The 19,244-nt window shown below is 40.4% G+C and overlaps 3 protein-coding genes across 3 annotated transcripts; 1 reads left to right on the plus strand and 2 right to left on the minus strand.

The window, feature by feature from the left end:
* The first annotated feature begins 628 nt into the window (after window positions 1–628).
* Window positions 629–5,920, plus strand: LOC134867336 (four and a half LIM domains protein 2). The gene is made up of 6 exons (XM_063887833.1): window positions 629–774; window positions 3,213–3,388; window positions 3,504–3,678; window positions 4,391–4,560; window positions 4,655–4,841; window positions 4,940–5,920. Exons 2-6 carry the CDS (start codon window positions 3,233–3,235, stop codon window positions 5,089–5,091), a joined length of 840 nt encoding a protein of 279 aa, XP_063743903.1. The 5' UTR covers window positions 629–774; window positions 3,213–3,232; the 3' UTR covers window positions 5,092–5,920.
* On the minus strand, window positions 5,745–9,251 carry c7h2orf49 (chromosome 7 C2orf49 homolog). Its single transcript, XM_063887834.1, has 4 exons — window positions 9,078–9,251; window positions 8,753–8,907; window positions 7,667–7,919; window positions 5,745–7,507 (listed from the first exon to the last, which is right to left on the minus strand). The coding sequence occupies exons 1-4, from the start codon at window positions 9,237–9,239 to the stop codon at window positions 7,451–7,453; spliced, it is 627 nt and encodes a 208-aa protein (XP_063743904.1). The 5' UTR covers window positions 9,240–9,251; the 3' UTR covers window positions 5,745–7,450.
* Window positions 9,252–11,650: 2,399 nt separating this feature from the next.
* On the minus strand, window positions 11,651–17,814 carry gpr45 (G protein-coupled receptor 45). Its single transcript, XM_063887832.1, has 3 exons — window positions 17,646–17,814; window positions 15,476–15,692; window positions 11,651–14,180 (listed from the first exon to the last, which is right to left on the minus strand). Exon 3 carries the CDS (start codon window positions 14,072–14,074, stop codon window positions 12,923–12,925), a length of 1,152 nt encoding a protein of 383 aa, XP_063743902.1. The 5' UTR covers window positions 14,075–14,180; window positions 15,476–15,692; window positions 17,646–17,814; the 3' UTR covers window positions 11,651–12,922.
* Between the last annotated feature and the right edge of the window lie 1,430 nt (window positions 17,815–19,244).

Here is a 19,244-nt window from a genome sequence, read left to right on the forward strand (position 1 = left end):
GGTTGATTGAGGGTGGGTTTTGCAGGGTGAAAAAAAAGAAAGTGTGGGGTCACAGAAAATGGTGCTACAAATTTCTTAGAAACCAGAGCGCGTGTCTGTCAGTAGCGGGCCTGGATACTGTACCCCACACGTCGGAGGTTTAGGATTAAATACGTATTCCCCTGCGAAAGAGAAATATAGGGAGGTAAAGACAGATGAGACACATGAGTGCGGACAAGTCCCACAGGACAACAATCTCTGACGTTTGACCTGTCGGCGTCCTTTCCCAAATGTATCAAACTGCCTTAGAAAGATCGTGGCGTTATTTAACAGTGTGTATTTGTGTGTGCAGTATTATGATAGCCAAATGATAACACATATTTAAGATTGAAAAAAACCCAGCTTTTTCTCCAGGAAGTGGGATGGGGAGGGATGATGCGATAAGGCGGTTGTGAGAAGAAAAATAAATATTAGAAAAATGAAGTGAAATTTATGAGAGTGAGTGAGGAAGTGAGTGAACAACAGAGTGACCTTAAAAGGCCAAACGGTCTCGCCGGTGACTGAATGAGAAAGGGGGTCTGGGGGTTATCTCTGTGAAGCGCCGTTGTATTTATAGATCATCTCAAAAAAGATTCCCTGCCCCCTTTTTCTAACCCTCTCAGTTGCCCCTCCCCGGTTTTCAATTAGCCTCTGATGGGTGGAGTAATGCAATCAGGAGTAACTACAGCTCACACGGCACCTCCTCGCTCAGTCTGCCCCAGACTCCGCACAGGCACACACTCCTCAGACAGGAAGGTAAGACTCAACTCTGTTCAACTCCATCCATCCACTCGTCCATCTTTCAAACCCATCCATCCTCTCACTGGTCTTCACCCACCATGTCTTCCATTCCTCGGAGATACAGCTGCTCGCTGTGCTCCACCTGTCTGCCTCCCCACCCACTTGCTCCCTCTTTTCCACCTGCACAGTACCTTCACTTTTTAACAGCTTTTTCTCACTCCCTACTTTCTATCCTTGTGTCAGAGACAGCCTGACTTCCTCTTTTATCAAACCATTTTTATCATCTTTTTCCAAAAACAAACAAACCCCTGTTCACCCCTGTTCACATTTCACTCTTCTCTCCTCCCTTCTCATCACACTTCAGCAAATATGTGTTAGTAAAGGTGTCAGCTCCTCATTTACTATTATACATTTATGCAGACTCATTCATTGCTTCTTTTTTTGTGGAATGTATAGCATTTTCTGTAGGAAATCTTGCAATCAAACTTTTCAAATGCACCAAAATAACTTGATGATTTGAAATGTTCCTGTAAATATCTCTACATATACTTTACTCATTATCTTGGTATTTAACAATTGGGGGAATGCGTGAGATTGAACAGCAAACTATTATTTAAACTCAATTTAATTTCCTTGAAAACGGTAACTCAAGGTTTTAGCAGGAACGTTGTCAATTAAGAGCTTAATTTGATTGAACATTTAATTCCATTATCCACTCACATGGCTAAAATTAGTGGCTGTTGTTTTGAATTGTTGCTTTGGAGGAGCAGAAAATGATATGAGCAGGCTGTTTAAAAGGTCCCCGTTGGACGAGATAGGGGTTTAGGATTTGATTTCTTTAGATGGTTGGATAACATTGTAAGAGAGACTAATCGATCCATAAAAAATCTAGAATAATGTCAAAGATCATAACAGAACATAGGGCTTCTTGAACCATATAAGACACTGAAATGGATAAGATATATAGCTTGATTCACAACAAAATCTCTTGCCAAAGTCTGGAAAATAAACACCAGTGTACAGAGTTGATTATCTGAGGTGGAAACTGTGTCTTTTAACAGTAACAACTTTCCTGGCTGCACGGCGGTCAAACACTTGCCATCCATTAAGCCATTGCTCAGTTTGGCATTAAGCGATTTGCACTGAGAGACTCCCAGATGGGCAACATCAAAGAGACCCCCGAAGCTGGGAAACAGCTGCATTACGTGTCTGAATAGCAGAAGCTTTTATTTGTGGCAGTTGAGATTATCCTTTTCTTATTTTTAGGAGTCAGATAAATCCTTATATAAGCTAGGTGAGTCATGGTGGGAGCAGTAGACAATGAGGGAATGTGGGGAGGGGGTCGAGAATAACTGGGGGCAGAAAGGACAGGCAGATTATACGTCTCAACTTCAGCCAGATAAAAGATACCAATGTCTACAAATCACTCAGAGATAACCCCGTTGGATCACCGAGGCGGGAATACACAGTGGTTGTAAATAGATCTAAAACGCGTAAGAAGCTCAGGCAGATCAGGCACAATGAAACGGCGTGACAAGGGGAATAATAATAACCGAGGAGAGCAGTTCAAATCAACAGGAATGCAAAAAATTAAAGAGAGGTCATCCATTCTCCATTAAATTTCATTACATTTTCATTTGCCTTCCTGTTGGTCAAAGCTTTCCAACGTAGATTATTTGTATAGTTTGTGCAAGATGATTGGGGTAGCATGTACACTGGACAGCTTTCCTCCTGCTTTTTTCTTCTCTCTACTGCTCATAAAGATGCACATACTGCACACACACTCAAATATATAGCTCACACTATCCTCGGTCCACAGAGAGCAAGAGAATTTAGACACAGGTGGGGTAACCAGGGGGCTTAACAGGCAGCCCGCAAACAGCTGCAGATTGAGAGTAGCCGTTATTACAAGTGCCATTCAACCCCACACACACACTCACGTACACACACTGCATGATGACAAGGGATACAGTGATCTGGTGTTGACAGCTGGACGTGAGGTGATGGATTGGTCAGTGTACAACAGCATGGTGAGGGGTGGTATGCAAAGGGGGCCAAAGTTGACTGTCTCTAAGCAGGCCTGAGAGGCGTTATTTATATCCTCCTCATCTGTCACCTTCTAGTTCTGATATCAGGAACGAGATGAAAGACGGCTTAGAGATGAAAGGAAGGAATGGAAGGAAAAAACGAGTCATCTAAGAAATTGTGAAATTTACGATGTACAATAAATTGCTTTCTACTGAGTGTCAGTGCCACTGCAATTATGTATTTAAAGGGAATGAGCAAATCATAAAAGTGTCTTAAAACCTTAATGTGATTTGGGGAATAGGCAGTGGAAAATTATCCCATTGAAGCTGTTTCAAATGCTAAATGAACCAGATGGGTCACATGCTTTTAACTGAATACTTCCTCTCCTCTCTCTTTGTCACTTTGTGTTTCCCTCCCCACCTCAGGTGAGTGACTCTTGGTCAAAATGACCGAGCGCTACGACTGCCACTACTGCAAGGAATCCCTGTTTGGGAAGAAGTATGTTCTGAGAGAGGAGAACCCTTACTGTGTGAAATGTTACGAGAGCCTGTACTCCAACACCTGCGAGGAGTGCAAGAAGCCCATTGGCTGCAACACCAGGGTAAGAAATGTCACAAAATACACTTTATGAGCCACAACATGCTCTTTCTGAGGGTTTCTGTCCCTTAAACCATCAAAGTAGGCTCTGTCTGACTATCTGTCTGATGTTCTCGCAGGACCTGTCGTACAAGGACCGTCACTGGCACGAGGAGTGTTTCATGTGCTTCCAGTGCAAGCGCTCACTGGTGGATAAGCCCTTCTCCACCAAGGATGAAAAGCTGCTGTGCACCGAGTGCTACTCCAATGAGTACTCCTCCAAGTGCCACCAGTGCAAGAAAACCATCATGCCAGGTAGGAGACAGGAAAAGGGCAACATATTAAAGTTAAACCACACGAGACAAACACAACTTGAAATCGCTGTGCAATGACTATGCATCTAAGCGAGTCCACAACAAATGGTTCAAGAGCTATAAAAAGGGGACGGGTCTTAATTGTAGGGCACGTTGAAAATGTAAAATGAACCATGCTGATTTCACCGCCCTTGGTGTAAGTGTTTAGGTCAAATGTTTCCTGAAATTGGCCCTTGTACGAATTTAAGTTATGCCCCTTTCTGTCTCACTACCACAACTGATTTTGCCAATTGGCATCGACACAAACCTTCACACACACATTTCAGCATATTAAGAACTGATTCCACCAGAGGGTTGGGAAAGGTTTGTGGTTAGAGCAAAAACAATCACAGCCTATCTACGAGCGTCAGAAAGAAACGAGTCTGTGAATGGTTTGCACATGACCGGTTTCAATCTAAAGGCTCCTCAATGTTTCTCCGATGTAAGACCTGTATGTTCAACAAATTTGTCTAACTTTGTTAGGTCACATGTGCACAGCAATCAGTCAGGACACACGTCTGTTGGAGCACCATGGGAATATACAGTCTCCATTGTTTTAGGCTAAGTGTGTGATCTTAGAGATGTTTTCTTTTTCCAACTCTGTCTTATTAGTTTGTCTTTGCATCCTTTCACTCACTCCTTCCATTCCTTTACTTTTGTGATTTTCTCTAAAGGCTCCAGGAAGATGGAGCACAAGGGGAACAGCTGGCATGAGACCTGTTTCACCTGCCAGAGATGCCAGCAGCCCATTGGCACCAAGAGCTTCATCCCGAAGGACAACAGTAACTTCTGTGTGCCCTGCTACGAGAAGCAGTTCGCCATGCAATGTGTGCACTGCAAGAAGGTAGGACATGTTCTTCAACTTAAAAAAAAAAACCAAGCAACGATGATTACACCTGTAAGTGAAACAACATGACACACTTGTTCCCTCTTTTCAGCCGATCACCACTGGCGGTGTGACCTATCGTGACCAGCCCTGGCACAAAGACTGCTTCCTGTGCACCAGCTGCAAGCAGCAGCTGTCTGGCCAGAGGTTCACCTCTAGAGATGACTTCGCTTATTGTCTCAACTGCTTCTGCAACCTCTATGCCAAGAAGTGTGCCTCCTGCACCACCCCCATTAGCGGTAATCAAAATTGAATTCATTATGTCTTGGTCTCCCTGAATCTCAAAGGGAGTGTTTTATTAAACGCTTAAATGTTTGGACTTGTTCCTATGTTTCAGGCCTCGGAGGCAGCAAGTACATTTCCTTCGAGGAGCGCCAGTGGCACAACGACTGCTTCAACTGTAAGAAGTGCTCCGTGTCTCTGGTGGGCCGTGGGTTCCTCACTGAGCGTGATGACATCCTGTGCCCGGAGTGCGGCAAGGACATCTAAATCAGCCTGAAGGCGAAGAGCACATCTAATTGGTGATAGAGGATAGAGGAATGACAGAGATAGCATATATACAGTATATCAGAGCACAGTGCATAGCATCTTTAAACCTAGCAGTACTATGAATGTTCAATGTTAAATGCCTAAGTACAAACTACTAACAGCCTTATTTGGATTTAGAAACTTTATTTATGTTAAATGTTCACTCTTTAAGAAAAGTTATCACTAATAAAATAAGTGTTGGCATTAATGTAAAGGCCTTTGCAGATAAGACACTGAATAAAGCATTTTGAAATAAATCTACAATACTTATACAGCTTTTCTGCTTTGATGTGTTAATAATAACTATTGCTTTGTGCATGGACTAGCTTGATGTGATTGAGTTGTGCTATTACCAATTAAATATACCAAAGTGTGTCTTTACTCTGATTACTGCCAACTGTAGCGGCACACAAAACCACATGAATTTCTTAATTTGAGCAACTCTTTTAATACAACATTTAAGCAAGATTGGCGAGTTTAAGACGTCTTTAAAATGTAATCATTTTTACCACAAGGTTAGATAAGAATAAGTACTTTATTATGTAACAATACCGCCATATCAGACAGGAGTCCCAAAGCTGCAGATGTCCTATTATTGCAATCAAGAGTCTTCATTGTATTGAGACATTTATTTGAAAAACTGTTAGTACAAACATGACACTTTTTGACGATGGATTAAAAATGCTGTGAATCTTGTTCCTGTGTTTTTGATTCATCCTAAACCCGAAGACAGTAGCTGTAAAGCCCACAACTATCTACAATTCTAAATAAATGTACTTCAAAAAGACAATATTGCTGCTTAAATCCATAGTCATTTCTTTTGTTGAATTATTAAAACATGTGAACATATGAAGAAGAACATTATTTTACCTCCATGTTAAGTGCAACATATGTACAATAGCACATTTCAGTCATATTTAAAAACCCTGAACAACTTGTGAAACAGCACTGAGATTTATATAAAGCCAAACAGTTTTGGAAAGGCGTTCACTGAGAAGAAAAAAAACATGTACTACTGGTTCAAGCACACACACACCTTCTGAAATGTCCAAAATAATCTATATTTTTTCCCAGTTCCAGTTAAAATGGCAACAGATACATGTTTTGCCTTCCCCTATGATCATTATGTAAATGATTATTCCACAATTTAATATTTACAGAGTAATGACTGTGTTTATATATTTAGACAGTTTCTCTAAAAGCCATTTCTGTCCGCTACCGAGTTCCATCCAGGCAAAATAAAGGCCAGTTTACAGCAACAAACAAAGAGCTTCAACTATTGGGCAAAGGATAGCACCGCCTTTGCTATCGTTTGCTCACCCCAGTTACCAAATAGTATCAATGGTGGTTTTCTATAGTTACTATCCGCAGCAGTGTCAAAGTTGATGGTGAAACAACCAAAATGACCGGGTAAAACTAAATGCAGAGATGCCAACTCTTTTACTATCTAGCACTAGCTGAGGATGACGGCAAACACTGATCTGCATATCGGTTGTTAGCATAATGAACAGATCTTGGGCTGTTGGCAGAAGAGCCGTGCGCTATGAATAATCTAAGAAGCGTTGAATGAATTACAATAGAACATATTTGAATACATTTCTTGATCCCTTATGGTCTTCATAAGTTGTTAAATGTGTCGATAGTAGTTGGATACGGAAAGTAATCCAGTAGTCTTTGCAACAACATTAACTCCCCGGACTGTGAGCCTGCTGTTTTCTATGTAATTCAAAAGGGTAATCCCCTCCTCTAATCATCTCCTATCATTTTGCAAGGGCACCATCGCTGCATCCCATGCTTAGCAGGTTTCTTTCTCTCAACCATAATAGTAACTGGTGCAAGCAAATATTTCTATAGCACTATGGATCATCATTAAAAAAGCAGTACTGGAAGCGTTCTGATCAAAACCAACACCTGCACAGAGACTAAAATATCAAGAAGTATAATGTCCATGAAAGGTATTTCAGAAAACAAAAGTCATGTTACTCGTTTTGTCCTCTAGAAGGTCTTCAATTGTGGGACTGGATGAGAGTTGCTGATAACGGATGGTAAGGGCACTTGAGGTTATGGAAAGCAACAAGGAACATCGTGACATCAATAGCAGGAGGATCTTCAGAGCACCGCCCCTACCTGTCAGCTCTCAGGACTGAAAGCTGTGACACGTATAGTGAAAAGAGGATTTCCACTCTTTTCGTGATGTGATTAGTGGGATAACTGTGATGGGGAGAGCACAGATACTGGACAACAGCACTTGTTGGGAGGAGAGTGGTCTGTCCTTCAGAGTGTGAGCTCCCATCAGGTCTGTGGTAATAGGGGTCAGAGGTCAGGGCCACGTCACATGGTTGATCTTTTTCTTCGATTCTGGAGACTGCATTTCATCCTGAAGAGATAAGGTTTGGACAACTGCCATTACAAAAAGCAATGACAAAGATCCTATGTTACATGTAATGCAATGCAGGGGGTTACTATCCAATATTACACAACATATATTATTTATTACATTAAAGTAATGTGCGTTGACTGTACAAAAAGTTCCTACCGCGCTGTTTGCCTCCCGTTTGAGTTTTGCTGTGTCAGTGCTGTTAAGACTGGATGATGAAGAGGAAGAGGAAGCATTGTTTCCTGATATCTTGCGGATAGGGTTAGACAGGTTCGCAGCAGGAGGCGGTTTTAACTTGTCAGTGATTCCCGGTGACACGGCGGTTCCATCTGGTTTCTTCACTTTTAGCGGGCCAGAGGAAGAGCCATCATACACGATCAGAGGCCTTTTCCTGCCGTGGTCGTTACTGGAACTGGAAATTAAAAAACAACAATGAAAACCAATATAAATTGAAATAAATCATTTGATAATTTTCTCTCTTTTTTTGAAGCAGGTGCACAGTGAGTCTCTTCTGTTGCTTCTGCTGTGGGTATTTTGTTGACTCACCTCTGCACTTAACATGGCAATAATTAAGATGTTTTGTGCTTTCTACTACAGCAGATCGAAGGCATAGGTCAAACAGCACACCTGTGTTCTATGTCACTTGAATTACTAACATTTCACATAGATAGATAGATAGATAGATAGATAGATAGATAGATAGATAGATAGATAGATAGATAGATAGATAGATAGATAGATAGCTTACAGACAGCACACTGAACATACACATACAACATAAAAAAGGATGATATAAAAATTGTAAGGTGCTCAAGGAGAATGGTGAAGTAGACCATGTAATAAGTTAAAAATTAAAAGTTAGGATACAGTCCAGGTTGGGGGAAGGAGGGAGGGGTGTGTGCATATGGATTGGCTCAAATTATATGGAAATTATTGAAAAATACATGACTTTTAATTTAAAAAACTGCCGATTTTTTCACACAAATATTCGTACAAAAAGGTGGAATAAAATCCAATAAAAATAGGTGTTTCCTAAATGACCAGTCTAGTACAACAATGGTTCATTGACATGGATTCATTGAGTCACATGACTTGTACGGATTGACTTTAACTTGTAACTGAGTATGTTTACACTGTAGTGTTGCTACTAAAAATTAGAGTACTTCTTAAACCTCTGCCAATCCCTAACAATGTATATTTAGAGACACACATGCCCTCCGGTGGATTAAGCGGTGCTTCTCTGACCTGTGCCCGGCTGGGGTCTGCCTCCCTCGGCTCTTCTTCATCCTCCTCCCCCAGCGGCTGTCCGGTAGACTCCTCTGCGGCAGCGGGATGACATGCTGGAGGTAAAGCTCTGTGAGCCGGTCCCGACTATCACAGCCTCTGGTGCTGACGTTTTTCTGATTCAAACAGAAATCAATGTCAGCTCAGCTACCATAATCTGACACACATTCAAACTGCTGCTGATGAAACACAAACACTGTTAGCCGGTATGCTAACATGAAGGTTCATTTCCTTAACCTCCATATTAAATGACACTTTACACGTTTCTCTATAAACTTTAACTTACCCCACTTAAGATAAGCTGCAAAAACTCTTGGGACAACAGCTCGGGGTGCAGTAATAGATCCACATCCGAGGAGCTGACTGTCTTTCCATCTTGTTCCATGGAAGTCGCCATGCTGGATGCTTCATTTTTCCCGGCATGCACCGCGTCATAACAACACGGCATGTCGTTCACTCTTCAATGCTATTTAAAAAGAAAGGCTATATTCTGTAAAAAGAGACATATATCCTGTAAAAAGAGACATATATGCTGTAAACAAGACATATATCCTGTACAAAAAGGACATATATGCTGTAAACAAGACATTTATCCAGTAAAAAGACACATATATCCTGTAAACAAGACATATATCCTGTAAAAAAGACATATATCCTTTAAAAAAAAAGACATATATGCTGTAAACAAGACATTTATCCAGTAAAAAGACACATATATCCTGTAAAAAGAGACATATATCCTGTAAAAAAGATATTTATGCTGTAAAAAGAGATATGTCCTGTAAAAAGAGACATATATGCTGTAAAAAGAGACATATATCCAGTAAAAAAAAAAGACAGATACAGTAAAAAGGGTGATGGATTTGATACAAATATTGTTTTGATTGATTTTATTTTGGAAAAATGTCACATTCACAAAGGTACATACATTAACATATGTAGACTATCTGACACAAAGGTGTCAGGTAATTAAGGGGTAATATGCAATCAAAATAAAATGTACATTTATAAATATGTTTTGAGAAATGTTACTTTTTGTTTTTATCACTCTTTTCTTTATGTTCTTTCTTTATGTCTTTATATATGTATTTATGTTATTCCTTATATGTACCCCTGATGTCAATGTGTTATGTTTACGTAATGTTTGACGTACATATATATTTTCTTGAATAAAGGAGAACAAAAACAAATTGTAAAACTGTTATGACACTAAGAACATTAAATATAAAATAGAATTTATTGTAAACATGTTGCTTTTACACACCTAAGATAAACGTTATTAATCCCAAATTGGGAAAACATCTTCATTTAAAAAAGTATACATAATTTAAATAAAACACCTAAAAAGTGACCCCGATTTCCATATCATTTTAATTTGAGACGTTTTGATTTCACAAGGGATGCAAACTGCCTTCTACTCTGGGAAGCTTCCATGTTACTTTGACAAATTGTCCTTTTGTCTAAACAGTGTTGGGAAAGTGTGTTTCACAGCTTTACATCAATGTACCTCAGCTTTTGAGTACCCAACAAACAAACCTAAACCAAAATGTCCCAGAGATAAGAGCTTGTTGAGGAACTCCTGCAGCATTGGAGGAGTTGCCACAGCCTCAGATTAGAACATAAGGGATGTAATTGATTGAGTTAGGGGTAGTAAAGTGATGTAGAGGCAACCATGAGGCCTTCAATTGCTGTCATGACATACAGGTATTGGTCCTCCATCTGCATTTTATACTGATTGCCATTACTCTTTTTCAGTGTGTGTACATTTAATGGTAATTTGTGAATGCAAACCACTTATCCTTTTTACCATACACATAAATGAATCAACATATATTGAGAAGGGATGAAAGTTGATTCAGAACATGGGAAAAAATGCAGTCTTAATTCTTCAAAATCAGTGGGAAATGGTTTAATTTGATTTGTTTTTAAGCATGTGAGTTTCGGGTAAAAACCATTAAACAGAATCAGGTGCAGTGATTTAAAATGTGCTTATTACCTTTTGGTTTGACATCTTTAGTGATTAATCAATTGATAACAGGTTTTTATATAAATCTATGGTCTAGTTTAATAATCCGAAAAGTCATTTTTCAAGTAAAACATCCACACTTTATCATTTAAATGCCCCTCAGTTGTAAGGATTTACTGCTCTCCTTGTGAAAGGGAATTTAAATTCTTTGTCTGTCGGTTCCACAATGGGACATTTTGACGATCATTTCTTTCATCAGGACATTGTCTTGTAAAGAGAATACGAAATCCACCAGCCACACATTCATTGGGCAATCTGTGTAAATAATTGTAAACAAATACTTCAATTTTACAGCAGCAGTTCTTTTTATATCCCCCCCCCCCACTGTGGATCACAAATCTCTAATTTGTCCGGTGTAAAAAACAGAAACTCAGTCAGTAATTCAGCAGGAAATTGATCAAACTTAATTAGCAGTGAAAGAACAGCACCACCTTCCTGTTGCATGCTGCACAGCAACATGACCCATTTGGCTGTCGGAGATTCCCTGTTTTTGTTAATGACGGTATTTCAGCTTTATAGCACTTCAAAATAAACAACGTAATAATGTTTAAATATCAAAATGACACATATTTTGAAAGTTAAATTCAAACCACAGTTTATTTACTTAATGCTTAAATTAAATTACAATGTTCGTGCTGCCCCAATGTGATTATCTAACCTAATAGAATTCATTCAACACAAGCCGCTGTGTTTGTTGTCTGCAGTGAAGGACATATATACATCCACTCACAATGAAAGGATGTCTTTAGTGTCCCAGAAGCCTTCATTTTGTAAATTGTAAAAGCAGCCTTTTGTTTTTTACCCAAAGAAATTAGCATTCTGTCAATGCAACATCTTTTCAAAATTGCATTTATTTACCTGGTTTTTGTTATTCATGGAAAGATGATACATTCAAGTAAACATTCACAGCTCAAAAACTGGCACACGTCTTTGTTTACACACTCATGGTTTTAAATTACAATTTCAAATCACAGGAGGTTGTGTTTCTGCACAGATATCATTTTAAATAATGTATTTTTTAAACAACACCTCAGTTGTAAAGCTTACAGACGGTCCCTTGAAAACGTCACTGAACATCAATACCCTGTATGTTTTTCTTTGTGTGAAATCCATCACATAACTCACGAGATAATTATTATCACAACTACTATCCAAAGCCTGAAGATTGAGTCTACAGTCGGAAGAAACAGGATAACATTCATGAAACACTGAAGTGACAAACTCGGAAACAAAGGTCAATTGACAATGAAGGATATAAAACAGTTTGGATGGCAGTAAGGTTTAAGAAACATTAATAATAACAACTTTTGGAGCTTTCCATTAAATCACATGACCTTCCTTAGTGGATGTCCAATTGTCATCGAGTTGTTCAAATATTGATTTCTGTGATCACACACCGAAAATTAAAGGAGAAATATAATTCTTGCTGTGAGATTATTGAGTCAATAACCAGTGTATTCTTTAGAGGTTAGCTCTGATTGCTTAATGAGTAGTACAGGAACAACTCCTAAAACCTGGCAATGACATAGCACAGTACTGCAGGTTCCTTTGTGTGGAAATTAACGGTTCTTTTTTGTTTTGGTTAAAGGCCTGAAATAAGGTCTGTGGTTAACACAAACACACAAGATTTTCATGTTTTGTACTAAGACATAAATACTTCAGTAGAAACCCCACCTGTGAATGTCCGGAGCATCTATGTGTCTTAAAAACAGCATACTGAGAGCGTTCTACTTCTGGCGGTTGCAGTTACGCTTCAAAAATCTTCTTAACATCGTGTTGAGCATTACAAACGTGTGTTTGCCACAGAACTTATTTTTTGCAATGTACAAAAACCTTAACTTTTTGTCGAGGGAACTCTTGTGATGCTAACTTCTGGGTCTACCTATAAAAATACTTAATCCCTGCACCACTCTATTCTCCTAAATCTGATGTTTTAATGTCTTATCATTTATGCGGAACCAAGGTAGAATAGTTGTTACTGCAGCAATCGCTTTTGGTAGAGGAAACCCTTGCAATGCTAACTTTCGGGTCATCACTGCACCACTTTCTTGTGAGGAAAAGTAGGAGTTAAAAACAGTTCATGTTGGTGTCAGCGCCTTCTGTATTCACACAGCCGACTGAGTCTCGCTGCACACGTAGGTGTTGCTGGGCCTCACCCTCCTGCGGCTCCTGCCTGGCACCCTGGGACACAGTCTGCAGCTCTTGGGTATAAACTCCTGACAGGCCTCCCTGAACTTCCTGATCCTCCAGCAGTAGATGACGGGGTTGAAAACCGTCTTCAAGTAGCTGAGCCACAGAGCGCCTATGCTGATCGGGTAAAACACAGAGCTGTAGTAGAACTGCCGGCTGAACACCGCCAGCAAGCTGACCACCGTGTGCGGCAACCAGCACACAGAGAAGCCCACAAAGAGGATGAGGATGGTGGTGAAGGCTCTGGTCTTGAAACTCATGTCCACCTTGATCTGAGGGGGCCGCTGCAGCCCGGTGAGCCTCATTTTGCTGACCTGGTTGAGGGCTGGCAGGCAGGAGTGCTCACTGGTGTGATTGTGGATGCGCAGGGTGTTTCGGCGCACCGTGTTGAGGATGCACAAGTAAGAGTAGAGCATGACAGCAAACGGGACAAAGAATACTGCTACAGCCAACAGCACTGTGTATCCACGGTCTGCCAGGGAATCACTGTATCCCAGCACACACTGCGGCGCCCAGGGTCCCCCAATACCCGCCGCACTGGTCCTCCAACCGATTACAGAGGGCAGGGACACACACAGGCTCAGAAGCCAAGAACCTGCGATCAACAGTTTAGCTCTGTGGGGGGTCAGCTTGTCCTGCCGCTGCACGATGATGAGGAAACGATCCACACTGATGATCAGGAGTATGGACACCCCCTCCAGGACGAACAGCCAGTACAGCATGATGGACGCCCGGCAGAACCCGCTTCCAAAGCTCCAGTCGGCAGTGGCAACTGTGACCGCAGTGAAGGGCATGCAGAGCAGGGAGAGCATGATGTCCGAGAAAGCCAACGTGGCGAGGAGGAGGTTGATGGCAGAACGCATGGCGGGTTTCTGGTAAACAATCAGACACACGATCGCGTTGCCGAGGAATCCGATGGTGATCATGAAGATCATTATGGCGGCCAGGGTCACACGGAGAGTGACCGATATGAGGGGAGTAGCAGCTTCTGAAGGGAGACTTTCCTCCACATTGTCCGGCCCCAGGAAGCTGCACTCCTCCAGCAGGCTTTCATTACAAAAAGCCATGGCAGCTTTTATAGAGGGAGGTCAGCCCAGAAGAAGGTGCATGTTGATTGTTGTTGTGGTGTTGTCATTACATTGTCCTCAAGCAGATGGTCTTCCATGGCAATATCTGAGATAGAAAGACAAGAATATAGTCAAATTGGGAAAAAACATGTGTAAACAAACAGCCAAAACACATAAAAACGTAAAGCCTTAACAAGGTGAACGTTCCTTAATTTATATGGATGTCAACAGCCATTGCATTAAAGTGCAGTCTGTCTCATTTATGGGACGATCGATGACTCCATAAGGTGCTTTTATTTTGGTATCTGGAGCGCCTACCATCCCAAAAACTGTGGAATAAGACAACTTTTGTTGTGAGTTTTTATGAGATGCCTTGGTTACAAAACATGGGTTTCAACATGCTTTTCAGATTTGGTTCCGCTTCATATGTCTAAACAAGCTTAGTATAATATACCGTCACTACTTAAAAACTACCTTTCACTACTTTGAAACTACCTTTGCAAAGGTACGACATATTTTCTGACAAGCCATCAGAGCAGACTGGGCTTTTTTGGGATTGTCTTAAAGAGAGAGCCACCCAATCAGGTAGTTTTAGAAAGAGAGGGAATACAGGTATAATCAGAGAGACAGTCAAAGAAAATAATGAGGTTTTTTTCAACAATTACTGTGAAACATGTTCGAGTCGAAAACCCAAACCAAAAGGATGAACCTAAAACGTGTTTAAATGTCTCCAGAGTTGCTTTATCCTTCAAATGTATTATGTATAATCAGAGAAACTTGACTTGGTGATGAAGTGCAGTGAAACAAAGAATTACACGATAAAAAGGCTTTGTTTCTGTTTGGCAAGCTGAGAGTAATGACTGTTCTGAAAAATACTGCTGTAAAGATGGATGATCCTGGACGGATTGACTCATTAGATAGTCAGAGATTTCAGCTGCTGCATGATCTATTACTCAGTGATAATTGTAGATTCAAAACAGTGAGAGGAGGAATGACTCCCCATGATGATGAAGAAGTTACATAAGCAGTCCCACCGACACACCACGAGAGGAAACGTCACACGGGACAGACATGTGCTGCTCTCACTCACACACACACACACACACACACACACACACACACACACACACACACACACACACACACACACACACACACACACACACACACACACACACACACACACACACACACACACACACACACACACACACACACACACACACACACACACACACACACACACACACACACACACACACACACACACACACACACACACACACACACACACACACACACACACACACACACACACACACACACACACACACACACACACACACACACACACACACACACACACACACACACACACACACACACGAGGAGAATACACACCCATGGTATAGCCCGTCTCCCTCAGACTCAGCAGAAGCCCAGTCTTGGATAATGCTTCACACTTTGATGCAGCTTTGATAAAACACAGAGGCATCCTCAGGACACACAGGACTCGTCTGTTGCTATGGTTTCCACATCCCGCTCCTGGTAGTGGGACAGCTTTTGCGATGAGTTGGTCTCAGATGTTGTCCTGCGGGTGGATGGTTTCTTAGAGGAGCTGGGAGACAAGAAGACCAGTTAAACATCATGACCTCCATGACATAAATCACATGAGAAATCCAAACTCAGACAAGGTTCATTTGTCTTAGCAGAGAAATTGACAGTTCAGATAAAAGGTTAAAAAAACAAACATATTAGATATAGAGGCAAGCACAGGTTGAACATAGTGAACATATGATGGTGTTGAAAGTAGTGTAATATTTGTCTTTTGCACATTACAGTGATTATAGAATTACAGAATAACAATAGTGCAGTTTAGATTTAGGGCGGAATATAACCATTTTTTCAAATCATAGATTGAATAGTTGATTGTTTTCAAGATGTATCAACTATTGGTTTGAAAAGTCAGTTTCTCAAAGATGAAGGAGATGTCTTTAAATGTCAGATTATGATGATATAAAACAGAGATAAGAAGGACATCACATATGACACATTTCCTGAGGTTGATTCATGAAGAATGACAAATATCAAAATAGCTGCAGAATACTTTTGATAGATTTATTGCTGCAGCTCTAGCTCTATATTTTTACTTGTCCTAATAGCTGCTGGTTGTACAATGATCATTTCCTTTGTTCTATTCAAAGGTCCAAGGAAGTCCCAGAGTAAGCCAGCTTGCATGAAGCATCCTAAAACTGAAGCAGCCAGCGTTCCTTCAATAATTAATATCTGTGCTTTTAGACTGTGACATTTCGAAATATCTTCAGTGCAAACGGCCTGTGGATGCATTGATTTTTCAGTGCTGGTACACACAGTCTTTGTCCAACGTTAGCAGCCCAAAATCTGAACGTATCACTAGGAACATGTTTGATTCACACACAGCGAGAGTGCACATATAAATGATGGCGTTCACACTTACACACAGGTGGAAGTAAACAGTGCCTGCAGAGACTGAAGCTACATTCTTGCACAAGAACCCTTATAGGCCACTGCATAGCGTTGCTCGTTGTTGCCACGGCAACAAGGCCACCAATTCCATGGCAACAAGCAGCCTGTTCTCTCATCCCTTACGACTAAATATTTTCCCTCATACGTTTCACAGGATTTAGGAATAAAACAAACAGCTTTTCAGACTACCGCATATTCTTATTTACATAAAGCGAAGATGCCTCATAGTAGGGCACAACAGATGCTGTTTTCAGGTGTTGTTTACGTCATTATTTGTGAGGTATAATCAATAAAGATTGGTGCTAAATCAGCTTGTTTGTGACCTTTTCTTTAAAATATCAATACTCACGTCATTGTGTGTCTTTTATGCTCTGAGGTATTGCTTACAATGTCTTTCCAACAAACGTGTGTAATACTCTGATGCATACATTTTGAATTGTTATACATTTGTACCTTTTAAAATCTATCTGGTGCAAATTAGGTCAAGATGATTATTAGCAGCTTTGCCCTGCAGGGGGCTCCTGGTGCTTATTTCAACAACACAGGTGGTTTACCTCAGCTGCTGCTGGACTGAGGTTGATGTGTCAATACAAACAAAGAGAAATAGTAGAGACTTGGAAGATCTCATTTAATTCAATTCTTGAAAATGCCTGTGTTCACTTTCATGTGTCTTTGATTATCAGCATCCAGATGCAGTGATACATGTAAGAGGATTAGTGGTATCAGCTCCTGGATGCAGGTTTACTATCCTTTTTGACAACGTCGTACATCTGAGAGCATACTATGTAACCCTATTTTATTAATCAATTGCTCACACGATGAAAAAACATGTACTTACATGGCAGCAGCAGCACTGAGCCTGTACAGTGTGTCCTCCTCGTGTTTACATAAGAGCCTGTTTCCACCACCTGTGTTTCCCCACAGTCTACTCAACCTTAATGCCAATCTGTCAGTGCAAATCATCATGAAATAACAGACGACAAAATGCAATGTTTCCCCTGTAAGAAACGAGCAGGGGATCAAAGCAAAGCATTTTAAAGCATTTACTAAACATAAACAAGCCTACCTCGACGTCAGGTTTGTGATCAGGTCCCATGGTCGTCTCCTGACTCGACGGTCGTGTTTCTCTCCCTGTGCATGTCGAGCTTTTCCCCAAATATTCCACTTTGAACATTTTCCTGCCGGATCGATCGCCACCGTGCCGCCTGCGGATGATGCTGACGCCAGCAGAGCAGGTGGCCACTGATTTAAAGGAGCAGTGCGGAGACAGCATTCATTTCACTCATGCAGCATTTAGCATATGGAGAGTTGCTAATTAATGCAAACACTGTAATCCGTGTGACTGTTTTTGTGCCAGAAATATCTGCGCTGTAGAACATACACATTCTAGTTTGACATCCATAACGTCTTATTAAAGGTAGGCTTTTACCTAACATAACAACGTAAGCAAATAGATAACCACATGTTGTCAAATTTAGTACTTACAAAGCAGATTAAGAAGACATGCATGTACTTTAAAGTGTGAGCCAATAAATGTCAGCAGCTACAATAAACTGGTAGCACATAAGACATTTTAACTAAAACAAAAAATCACATTTCAAAGGCTTAATGTGGATGGTTTATGCACATTAATAACAACAAAAATCATCAAAACAATATTTAGATTAGGCATTTGTCATTTAGCCACGCACCAAGGGATGCAGTAAGAATAAAACAGGACACTTTTAAAGAAATGTGATTTTAAAACCTCTAACTCAGACTCACATCCACTCATTTAAAACATCCAAGGATTGATTGTAGTTTTCTGCTAGAATTTATAATGTAAAATCTTTATTATGATTGAAAATGAACATTTTTGGGGTGTTTTTTATGTGCTATAACAGTGTCATCTTGCAGTTTAAAAACTCATAAGCATGCATTAATTATTTGTATCCAGGAGATGGCAGCATTGGGTCATGGCATGCATCTGGTCTTCAGTTTAGGCTTTTCTGCAACCCTTATGTGTTGGTATGTTTAGATTTTTATAGTATATATATTTTTAACTAACATTTTTGAGCATCAAATATACAAAGTCATATATTGGTTAACATTCTTTAAAATGGAGGTTTTTCAGACATCATTGATAAAATACTGACTGAATCCAGATAAGCAGAATAACATCCATAGAAAAAGAGCTGCTAAATGGAATTCATTCTAATTCATTTAATTTATATAAGAAAACGGTAGTATTTTCAGTAGTCACACACGTACAGATAGACACTCCATTACATTCTCACAATTAGCATGCAGGCGGAGATCTTTTTCATGGGCATGCTTGTCTAAATTGGCATCGTGCCCATGTGTTGAACATGCCCATCAAACCAGTTCCACTCCAGCGGTCTGGCACATGCATGCTCGTCACGTTCGGTGGCACCCACACAACAAGCTTGCTGGTGAGAGAATTCATTTCCCTCTCCATTATTCCACAGATGTTTGCTTTAATTTCTTCCTGATGGGGAGACTTTGGTACTCCATCATTCACCAAAAAATCAAACACGGGTGAAGTGAAAACCACTATATCAGAATATTCAGAGGAGACTCCACACACACGTTACAATATTGACTTTGAGATAATTGAGTCTTGGGTAAACTAGTTTCCCGGTTACATTTAGACACTTTAATACAT

The sequence above is a fragment of the Eleginops maclovinus genome, chromosome 7 (assembly GCF_036324505.1).
Source record: "Eleginops maclovinus isolate JMC-PN-2008 ecotype Puerto Natales chromosome 7, JC_Emac_rtc_rv5, whole genome shotgun sequence".
NCBI classification, from domain to species: Eukaryota; Metazoa; Chordata; class Actinopteri; order Perciformes; family Eleginopidae; genus Eleginops; species Eleginops maclovinus.

Coding starts and splice junctions, on each gene's coding strand:
- LOC134867336 (XM_063887833.1), top strand. CDS start 3,233: ATGACCGAGCGCTACGACTGCCACTACTGCAAGGAATCCCTGTTTGGG. Junction 3,679..4,390: donor CAAGAAAACCATCATGCCAG/GTAGGAGACAGG, acceptor TTTTCTCTAAAG/GCTCCAGGAAGATGGAGCAC. Junction 4,561..4,654: donor AATGTGTGCACTGCAAGAAG/GTAGGACATGTT, acceptor CCCTCTTTTCAG/CCGATCACCACTGGCGGTGT.
- gpr45 (XM_063887832.1), bottom strand. CDS start 14,074: ATGGCTTTTTGTAATGAAAGCCTGCTGGAGGAGTGCAGCTTCCTGGGG.
- c7h2orf49 (XM_063887834.1), bottom strand. CDS start 9,239: ATGCCGTGTTGTTATGACGCGGTGCATGCCGGGAAAAATGAAGCATCC. Junction 7,920..8,752: donor CAGACCCCAGCCGGGCACAG/GTCAGAGAAGCA, acceptor TTTAATTTCCAG/TTCCAGTAACGACCACGGCA. Junction 7,508..7,666: donor AACGGGAGGCAAACAGCGCG/GTAGGAACTTTT, acceptor TTATCTCTTCAG/GATGAAATGCAGTCTCCAGA.